This window comes from Zonotrichia albicollis, chromosome 9, assembly GCF_047830755.1.
Source record: "Zonotrichia albicollis isolate bZonAlb1 chromosome 9, bZonAlb1.hap1, whole genome shotgun sequence".
Lineage (NCBI taxonomy): Eukaryota > Metazoa > Chordata > Aves > Passeriformes > Passerellidae > Zonotrichia > Zonotrichia albicollis.
Window position 1 is genome coordinate 3420760 of NC_133827.1, and position 11051 is coordinate 3431810.

At 52.8% G+C, this 11051-nt stretch overlaps 1 protein-coding gene across 1 annotated transcript; it reads right to left on the reverse strand.

Moving 5' to 3' along the window:
• Positions 1 to 6767: 6767 nt before the first annotated feature.
• On the reverse strand, positions 6768 to 7700 carry LOC141730222 (olfactory receptor 14A16-like). The gene has a single exon (XM_074547653.1). It carries the CDS (start codon positions 7698 to 7700, stop codon positions 6768 to 6770), a length of 933 nt encoding a protein of 310 aa, XP_074403754.1.
• Between the last annotated feature and the right edge of the window lie 3351 nt (positions 7701 to 11051).

Here is an 11051-nt window from a genome sequence, read left to right on the forward strand (position 1 = left end):
CCTCCTCTTGAAATTTCCATCTGAACACTATTGGAATCCAGGAGGTGGTAGCTGTCTGTGTGCTTCTCTGTATCTTTTTGGTCTTTCTCTTTCTATGTCTTCTTCTTCTGTTTCTGTGCTCCTGCAAATTTTGATTAACATTAAGTTAACCAGGCTTAGAGTGTGAAGTTGAATGGGCCAAGTCAATATTTTTGAGACATGTTTTTTGTTGATCAAGTATCTGCCACAGTTTGACATCGAAGAGTTTTAAAAAGTAATAAAAGTAAATCCATAAATAATTAACTGAAAATAAAACCCACCACATTCATCAATACATTAATTTAGAAATCTCAAGATTAGAAAAATCTTAAATAAACAAACCAAAAACCACTACAGTGTCATAATAAATCATTTGGCAAAGCTTGTCTGATTTTCTAAAGTGGCCAGTAGAGGCTGATTTGTTGTTTTGAGCTCCTGAGAATCTCTTGTTGGTATTTCTCTAGAGAGTCCATCTCAGAGTAAACAAACAATTGTAATTTCTTTTAAATATCTCATTGAGAGAGTTGTTTTTTAGTGGATGGGAGCAGGGCTTGTCTGTCTGCTTGGCCCAGCCCAGGCAGGGCTTTCCCAGCCACATTCCACACTCCATTTCCCAGCTGGAGCCTCTGGTGCCTCTGAGTTGTGCTGCCCCAGCCCCAGGGACGCTCTCCTTGTCTGCCCATTCCCCCACGGTCTCTGGGCAGGGATGGCCTCAGTGGGGGCTGCTGACATCCTCAGCACCTTGGAGGCTGCTGCTGAATTTTCCTGCTGCAGAGGCTTGTTCAGTCATCAGCTCTTCAGTGCAGGAATTCAGTGTCCCAGGGCTCATTAACATTCAGAACACTTTAACAAGCCAAGCCACTGGGAATAATTTGATTAAAGTTACAAAAAATTTTGTAGTTAAGTAGCTCTCAGTACTGTATTCAAAGTGAATACATGATATTGAAAAGACAGCCAGAAAATATTTTTTAGGTCAAGTTTAGTTTAGTTTCCTGTTAATTTATTGATATGTGCAGTCTCCAATTGACACTGAATCCAAGAACCTCCTCATGCAATTTGAATAGATATGAAAATCAAGACCTTTTATCACTGACAATCAATCAGGCTCTGTCCCCATCCCCACCACACCATTTCCCCCATCCAAGGCCTGGCATTCAGAGCAGCCCTGTGCAAATCTGAGCTCCCTCCAGCCCAGGCTGCACCTGCAGCTTTCAGCTCCTTGGCTCCAACTCCCACCTGCTTTCCTTGGAGAAGGAGCTGCCTGAGACGCAGAGGGATGTTCATTTATTGTCAGCCAACAAAGCCAAGGGAAGGCACAGCTCCATCAAATGCAAAAGTGATTCCTCTACTGGATATTAAATCTACTTTCCACAGCAGACAGTCTCAGAGCAAAGGAAAACACCTTCTGTGCCCAGCATAGATGCCAAGGTCCCCGAAAACCTTCCTGCCCCGATTCTGCCCAGAATTGCTCTTTGCACACACGAGTCACAGGCTGAAGTCAGGACCTCCCTCCATGCCCAGAGGGAGGAAAAGAGAGAAAGGAGATGAAGAGCTCTCCTGTGCAGAGCCAAGGTCCAAGTGCCCCTGCAGTTGGAGCCACAACTCATCAGGTTTGTGTCCTTTGGGCTTAGGGGCTGGTGACACTCAGAGGCACAGAAAGGTTTCTTGCCAACAAACACAAGTTAAACAATTGAACAGTTTAAAATCCATAACAGATCTTCCCTCATCTCTCTGGGATGTCCCAGCAGCATCTGACATGTCCCCAGTTTGCACTGCTCCAGTCTGAAACAGGGCCCAGCATGGTGCCGGGATCATCAGAGAGCTGAGGTGTGTGCTGGAATTCAATGCCCTCCCCATTCCACAGCAGCCCTGCATTTCCCTCCTGCAGCCTTGGTCTCCAGCACAGCCATGGAGGCTCTTTGGGCTCTGGACTCTTCCTGCAGCCCCCAAGGACAGCTGAGCTCTGCCCTTGGCACAGTCAGGCCTGGCCAGCGCAGGCCATGCTCAGCAATTGCTTGTGCGTGCCTGGCCTTGCTGCCAGCCTCGGCAGCGGCTGCGTGGCCCCTTTGTGGCCCTGTGCTGGCCCAGCCATGGTGGCCCAGCCCCTGTGCAGGCCCAGCCCAGGCCAGGAGCATTGCGGCTGGGAACGGCCCCTGTGCCGTGGTGCCCACAGCAGCCTTGGGGCTCTGTGCCCCATGGCCTCCCTGCTGGGCAGCCTCTGTCAGCTCCTGCAGAGCCCCTGGCACCTGTGGGGCTGCACAGACAGCCCTGCCCCAGGCTCTGCCAGCCTCTGGGCCACCAGAGAGACAGCCAGGGCTGGCCATGGCCAGGAACAGGCCCTGAGCCCCGCAAGAGGATGGAGCTGGGCCACAGCCAAACTCAGCCCAGGCAAAAGCTGGGCTCAGTAGCCAGGGCTGCCAAGGGCTGGGCACAGAGGCTGGCACTGACAAATGTCCTGGGCCCCCTCCCTGCTCCGTCCATGCCACCAAGGGCACAGAGCAGCCTCCTCTCTGGGCCACTTGCCTGTTTGCAATGCCTTGCACAGGCGCTGGCCCTGCCCCACAAGGCCTGCCCTGAGTCCTGCCCCTGCACGCTCAGCCAGGCTGAGATGGACACTGATGGTTTCTGGGCCAGGCTCTCGGAGCCCAGCCCAGCTCCCTGCAAGCTCTGCCAGCTGCCCTGAGCTCTGGGCAGCACCAAGGGCCTCTCCCCAGCCCAGCCCAGCCAGCTCTGGCCCCACAGCTCTGCTCAGGCCAGGCTGCTCTGGGCACTGCCCCACGGCCTCAGCCCCTGGCAAGGGCACAGCAGCAGCTGCAGCTGCCACAGGACTCAGCCCCAGCCATGGGGGAAGGTGCTTGGCCAAGGCCAAAGGAGGCTCCCTGGCTGCCCTGCTCCCCTCTGGCTGAGGTGCTGAGAGCTCTGCAGCCCCTGCTGCCATCCCATCTGCCCAGGGCAGCACAAGAGCCCCAGCCTTTGGGCCCTCAAGAGCTGCTCCTGCTCCAGGCCCCGGACCCATGCCAAAGCTGGGGCAGCCACAAAGCTGTGCCCATTTCTGTTCATTGCTGCTGTGACGTGGATTGGTTCTCAGCTTCTTGGCTTTTGATGATGAATTTTTCTACTGCAGAGGCCTCTTCTTTCTTGAGCTCCTCAGTTCAGGAATTCACGGGAAAAGGCTCATAAACATTTGTTCAAAACACCTGAACAAGAAAAGCCACAGGGAATACTCTAGGCTTTCAATTCTTTCGTGGTTAATTAGACACATTTCTGAAGTGTATTCAAACTGAATATACTGTATTGAAAACAATTAAGAGAGAATTGATTTATCCTGTTAAGTTTTCTTTTCCTGTTTATGGACATATATCAGCAATGTCCAATTGATATTGACCCCAGCACCTTCTAATGAAGTCTGAATAAATATTAAAATCAAGAGCTTTAAAGCTGACGATCAGTAACGCTTTGTCCCCACCACTTACTCACCATTTCCCTCATCCAAACCCTTGGAACCCTATGGATCAGGAACAGGCAAGACACCATCCCTGGAAGTTTTTAAGGAATTCTGGATGTGGCACTCAGTGCCATGGTCTGGGTGACAAGGTGATGTTGGGTTCCAGGTTGGACTTGATGCTCTCCAAGGTCTTTTGCAGCCTGGTTGATTCTCTGATGATTGTGAAACTGCAAGGCCCTGGGGAAGCAAGGAGTCATTGTGACACTAAGCAAGGAGCCTGGTGGCACTAAGGGAGCTATGGTGACACTGTGTGTGACATGGCAGCACAGAGCCAAGGGGCCATTGTGACACTGTGGGGCTGAATGGAAGCAAGAAGTCCATGGTGACAGTCTGGGTCCTGCTGGAACCACAGAGGCCACTGGGACACTGCAGGGCCTTGTGGAACCAAGGGGCCATTGTGCCACTGTGGAACCAAGGAGACCATTGGGAGAGCATGGGGACAATGGAATCAAGTGGGCATTGCAGCTTGCAAGGACTCTGGGAACTGAGGGAACAATTGTGACACTGTGATGCCCCACGGAACGCAGGGTCCCTGGTGATACTGCAGGATCTTGTGTCACCAGGGCTCCATTGTGACATTGAAGGACCAAGGAATTTATTGTGGCAATCTGAGGCTTCATGGAGCCAAGAGGCCACTGTGGCCCTGCAGGGCCTTGTGGAACCACGCAGAGCATTGTGACGGAGCTGGACCTGGTGTCATGATGGGGCCATTGTGACACTGCCATGGAACCAAGGGGCCAGTGCTGCTCCTCAGGGATTCCTGGAATGAAAGAAACATATTGGACACCATGATGGTCCTTGGGACCAAGAGGCCATTGTGACCCTGTAGAACCAAGGAGAACATTGCTGCGCTGCCAGACCTCATGGAACCAAGGATCCATTGTGACACTGCAGGGTCTTGGGGGACCGCGGTGCCATTGTGACACTGTTGGGCCCAAGGATCCAAGGGACTTTGTGACACTGAGGGGTCCCATGGAACCAAAGGGACATTGTGAAACTGGGAGGCCTCATGGAATCATGGAGACCATTGTGACACTCTGGGACCTCATGGAACTGTAGTGACACCAAGTTGTCTGGGAGAGTTTATCTGCTGGAGGGTAGGAGGGCTCTGCAGAGGGTCCTGGACAGGCTGGATCCAGGGCCCAGATCCAACAAGGTGAGGTTTAACAAGTCCAAGTGCTGGGTCCTGCACTTTGGCCACAACAAGCCCTGCAGCTCTACAGGCTGGGGACAGAGTGGCTGGTGAGCAGCCAGGCAGAAAGGGACCTGGGGGCACTAATGGACAGCAGGCTGGACATGAGGCAGCAGTGTGCCCAGGTGGCCAAGCAGGCCAAAGGCTCCTGGCCTGGATCAGGAATGGTGTGGCCAGCAGGAGCAGGGCAGTGATTCTTCCCCTGTGCTCAGCACTGGTTGGGCAGCACCTTGAGTGCTGTGTCCAGTTCTGGGCTCCCAATTTAGGAAGGACATGGAGGGGCTGGAGTGTGTCCAGAGAAGGGCAACAAGGCTGGTAAGGGGTCTGGAACACAAGTCTTGTGAGGAGTGGCTGAGGGAGCTGGGGTTTTTTATCCTGGAGAAGAGGAGGTTGAGGGGAGACAAGGGAGTGTCAGGGCACAGGTTGGACTTGATGATCTCCAAGGTCTTTTCCAACTTTCTTGCTTCTGGGATTCTCTGAAACCACCCATGGAGCAGTTGCACGATGAGCCCTGGGCCTCCTCTACAGAAGCTCCAGCAGCCCAGGTCCCTCAGCTTCTCCTGCCAGCCCCAAAGCCCATCCTGTCAGTCCTGCAGAGCCTCTGCAGCTCCTCCTCACTGCCCAGAACAGGGAGCCCCAGAGCCAGACACAGCAGCCCAGATGTGCCCCCCTGGCCTGGGATGCCTCTGGCAAGGGAGCAGCACCAGGCACTGCAGGAGCCTGCAGACAATTCCTGCAGCACTTGTAGGATGGTCCTGCTGCCCAAGGGATGTTCCCATGGGGCCAAATCAGGAACTGCAATGGGGAGTGGGGCCAGAGAGGAAAGGGCAAACAAGGATGGGATGTTTGCAAGGGAGGGAACAGAGGTGGGCAATAGGAAGAAATTTGTATCAGGAAGAGTAAAGAAAGCAAAGGTGGCACAAAGGAAATGCTGAGGGCAGTTTGGGGGTGGCTGCCAGGCAGCCCTGGCTCTGAGCAACAGCGTCTGCAGTGGGACAGGAAACTCCCAGCTGATGGGAAAAAACTTTCTGGCCGACTGCAGAGCCCACGACAAAGCTGAGCAGCTTCTCTGCTGTCCCCCAGCCCTTGCTGGCCCCAGGGTCTGATGGCATTTGTGCTCCTTCAGGTTCATGTCCCCACACCAACGGCATGGGGGTGCTCCCCTGCTCTGTGCAATGCAAACAGGGGCTCTTGAGCCAGTGCTGCCGTGTCTGTGCCTGCAAGGATGGGGCACCTGTGTGAGCTGGGGGACAGGCCAGGGCTGCAGAGGGGGGATGTTGTTGGCAGCTCCATGATGACACTCTGGGACGCTGCCCTGGGCTGTGCAGTGCACTGGGGATTGATCTGCCCCTGCTCTGTTGCTCCTTCCCGCCTGTCCCAGGGCCCTTGTAGAGCCCCAGCCATGCTGTTTGCCCCCAGCCTGCCCACGGCCAGGCTGGGGCTACTCACGGGGCTTTTCTGGGCTGAGCATTGGCCTGGGTGTGTTCTTGAGAGAGCCTGGGCAAGGAGCCTGGAGCCTCCAGGGCCTGGGCTGAGGCGTCAGCGCTGCCCCAGCAGTGCCCATGGCCTGTCCCTGCTGCAGCCCCGGCACTGCCACCCCCCGGGCTGTGTCCGGCCCCGAGAGCACTCAGGCCCTGCAGCAACACCAGGGCCACCAGGGCAGCGGGGCAGGGCCACGGCAGCAGCACTGGCAACAACAAGTGCTGCTGCTGCTGGGCACAGCTGCTGGGCCAGCACTGATCTGCCCCCAGCTCTGCACACAGACATTGCTGCTGCAGCTCCAGAGAAGGACACAAAAGGGCATCTCTGCAGAAAACTTGGCTCAGAGGTCCTTTAGTTCATTGAAAGGCAGCAAGGGCGTAGCCCCTCATTGACACAGTCTCTGACCATAGGGATGGTAGAGAGAAACAAAATGGGAAATGGCATAAAAAGTGACCTTTCTTTGTAGACAAGGTTAAAAAAGTAAACAAAAGAAAAAACCCACAACCAAATGAACAAGAAGTATATAAAATTACTTTTATTACAAATGATTGGCAGAAATAGGCCAGCTCTTTAATATTTCCAAAACCATCCAGTTAGCAGTCTCCTCACAGCAGCCTTGAGCTCCTGGTTCCTCAGGCTGTAGATGAGGGGGTTCAGGGCTGGAGGCACCACCGAGTACAGAACTGATAGGGCCAGATCCAGGGATGGGGAGGTCATGGAGGGGGGCTTCAGGTAGGCAAAAAACCCAGTGCTGAGAAACAGAGAGAGCACAGCCAGGTGAGGGAGGCAGGTGGAAAAGGCTTTGTGCCGTCCCTGCTCAGAGGGGATCCTCAGCACGGCCCTGAAGATCTGAACATAGGTAACAACAATGAACACAAAACAACCAAACAGTAAAGAAATGGAAAACACAATGAGCCCAACTTCCCTGAGGTAGAATTTGGAGCAGGAGAGCTTGAGGATCTGCGGGATTTCACAGAAGAACTGGCCCAGGGCATTGCCATGGCAAAGGGGCAGGGAAAATGTATTGGCTGTGTGCAGCAGTGAATAGAGAAAGGCACTGGCCCAGGCAGCTGCTGCCATGTGGGCACAAGCTCTGCTGCCCAGGAGGGTCCCGTAGTGCAGGGGTTTGCAGATGGACACGTAGCGGTCATAGCACATGATGGTCAGCAGATAAAACTCTGCTGAGATGAAGAACATAAAGAAAAAGAGCTGTGTGGCACATCCAGTGTTGGAGATGGTCCTGGTGTTCCAGAGGGAATTGTGCATGGCTTTGGGGACAGTGGTGCAGATCATGCCCAGGTCAGTGAGGGCCAGGTTGAGCAGGAAGAAGAACATGGGCATGTGCAGGTGGTGGCCGCAGGCTACGGCGCTGATGATGAGGCCGTTGGCCAGGAGGGCAGCCAGGGAGATGCCCAGCAAGAGGCAGAAGTGCAGGAGCTGCAGCTGCCGCGTGTCTGCCAATGCCAGCAGGAGGAAGTGCCTGACGGAGCTGCTGTTGGACATTTGAGCTGTCTTGGCATGGGGATCTGTAAGAAAAGTAATCACGGAATAGTTGGGTTTGGAGAGGACTTTAAATATTCCAGCACAGCCTGGGGTCACTTTTCCCCCACTGTCTGCCCAGGGCTCTGATGCCTGGATCTGTCCCTGCCAGCAGCACCTTCCCTGTGCCCAGGGTTGGGCGCTGCCAGTGCTGCCAGAGCCCAGCCCAGCCCTGGGGGCTCAGCTCTGCCCTGCAGACCCCTCCCAGCTCAGGCACTGCCCAGGAGCAGCTCTGGCTCTGCAGGCTCTGATAACAACATAGCAACCCTGAGGAAGCTGAAAAAGTAACAGTGATGCTGCCTTTAAGTTGTCCTGTGCTAAATTCTCTAACTGCCTGGATACATGATTGGAGAAAAAAAAAAGTTTGTTTTTTTTTTTTTTAACCTGAACAGAGATATAAATATCTATGTGCAATTTCCTATCCAGGCAACCCAGAGCAGTAGATTAAAAAAGCAGGATTTTCCATTTATGCAGCCCCTGCCTTGCTGTGCTCCCGGTATAATCTACTTGGAAATGTTATGCAGTTCAATGCCATGGTGGGAGCAATCCTGAACAATGCAGCATCCTCATCACACAAGGAGAAAACTTCCAAGCCTTACCAGCTGTCTCCTCCCACCCACATCTTGTCCCCCAGTGCTGGGAGCAGCTGCCAGGGCTGGCTGAGAGCTGTCCCTGGCAGGCAGCAGAGTCCCTGCCCCAGCACAGCGCCCTGGGCTGCAGGACCCTGCTCTGCAGGACAGCCCTGGGCACCCCTGGCTGCTCTGCACAAGAGACAATCAGAGAATGTACTCACAGGGTCTGTAGGCATTGGGATGTTCCAGCTGTAGGAGATCACTGCAGGACCTGCAGCTGCATTGTCCTGCAGCCAGAGGTTCCTGTGCCAAGGGCTGGCAGTGATTCTGCCCCAGGCACTTCTCAGCACCTTCCCAGCCCTGACTGATTGAAGCTCTCTGTGCCTCTCTGCTGTGCCCGGGGTGGCTGCAGGCAATGCCCCAGCCCTGCTGGGCTGGCAGAAGAGCTGCTCATCAAGAGAAATGTGCTTTTGAAGCTCTTCTTGGTTACCAGGAGCTGCCTCTGTGCCAGGAGCCCAGCCCAGCTCAGCAGCACAGACCCAGCACAGGGACGTTAATGAGCCTCTGAGGCTTTGTGCTCAGACCCTGAACATCAGCCCCTGAGAGGGAGCTGAAGAAACCTCTCCAGAACTCCAAGGCAGAATCACAAACTTTCTTGGACTTTTAATGGGTCCCAGAGAGGGACACAACTGAGAAAGTGTCCCCAGGCACCAGGCAGAGCAGAGAACTGGAGGCAGTGATGACAGGTGGGGACAAAGAGAAGCCAAGTCCTGGTGCCCTGGGGCACAGCAGGGTCTGTGCCACCAAGGGCTGTGAGGAGACACCTTGTCCTGAGGCCCTGGGGCCTCCTGGCACAGCCCCAGCCAGGCTGGGCACTGTCAGCCCCTTGTCCTGCCCTCAGCATCCCCCCCTAGCCCACATCCCAGTGGCCTCAAGGATCTGCTGGAAGGAGTCCCTGGGGAGTCTTGCTCACCAATGGCCCTGGGGGCTTCTTAACACTCCTATGGTTTTTCAAAGGACTTTGGGTTTGGCTTTTGTCTTGGAGTCTCTGAGAGGTTTGTGCAATCACATCCTCCAATTATCTCCTTTAATTAGTCCCTTGAGATTCTTTGTCAGTAGCAGCATTTAGTGGGACTCATTAATACTTCAAGGTACTTCAGTTCTTTAGGGTACTTGTTGTTTCCCTTTTGATACAGACTCTGTGAGAGGTTTGTGCAATCATGGCCCCAATTATCTGCTTTAACGAGTTCTTTGAGAGCTTTGTACTGATACTCAGTGGGGTTCATTAATGCTTTAAGATACTCAAGGTTTTTAAGGTACTTCGAATTTTTCTTCCTACACTCTGAATCTCTGAGAGGTTTTTGTGCCATCCTGGCCTCCAATTCTCGCCTCCAAAGAGTCCATGAAGAGCCTGTGTTTGGAATGGACCTCAGTGGGAGCCATTCATGCTTTGAGACACTTCTGCATTTTCCTCTGACTTTGGCTCTTGGAAAGGTTTCTGCAATCTCCTCTCAGGCCCTGAACTTCCAGAGCTCAACTCTAAATGCACCACAAAGCTCATTAGGATCAGGCAAGTCCTGACAAACCATGGCCCTGCCTTGGTTTCCCTCTGCTCCAATGGAGTTCATTAGGAAGATTTCCTTTTACAGTTAGGGAGAAATATTTCAAAATCCTTCTAAGAAACATGTAATCCTCTTTTAAAGAGTGTATTTTATTACTGTTCTCTTTGGAGAAGAGCTGATTGCAGCATTCCGTGATTGATATTGATATAGGGCCGCTCCTAAGGATGTCTGGCCAGATCAGAGAAGTTGTTTACCTTGAGAGCTGATCCATTGTTGACAACCTTGCTCCACATTCCCCAACCCCATGTGAGAAACGACTTTTAATTTCAAAAATTGAAATGCTTTATTAAAACCTTGTGAAAATACAGCGGAAGACTGAATAAAGGAAAGAATACAGCACCACGGGCAAAGAATTCAGTCACTGTGTGCTCATCCACAAAATTGATGCTCTGTCCTTTATACCTCTGCCCCATCCCAAAGTCTTGTCAATCGACTCCTTCTTCTCTGTCCAGTGGTGGAGATCACTTTCTTACACCTTGATTGCAGGTCTGGTGCTGTTATAGTAACAAGCCGACCCTCCCAAATGCCCCAGCTAGTGAGGCCATCCTGTGATAACAATGCAGGGGGGAGGGGAGGGATAACTATACATCTACAAAACTTCTCCTAACATATATTTAATATTCACCCCTTAATTGGGAAAGTCAACTGATCTAAAACAAACCCCCTTTTCTTTTTCTAGAAGTCACTTGCTTGAAAATTTAGGTAAAAAAAATTTTCCCTCTCTCTTGAATGAGTCATACCAGCATCTGTTGATGTGGGCAAGGACAGTGGGAACAGCAGAAAAAATCTCAGGTTTTGCTTAGACACATTTATTTGGAATGGACAAAAGGTCATCACAGAGGTCCAGTATGGCTTTGACTCCCATCTACCGTGCCTATGTGGCTGCTACCCATAGTCAGTGCTGCTACCCATATTCAGTGTATCATAGGGGTGAGCACAGAGGCCAACTCGGTCCTGCCCTCCAGTCCTTGTTGAAGTAAAAGACAAAAGGGAACATAAGACCTCTGAGGAATGACAGAGGTCTGGTATGGCCTTTTGTCCCAACCTTACCATGCCTACAGGGTTGTTACCCACAGGAGGGCTATGGAGCCTTCTTGGTAGCAAACAAAGGGGCCAACCCA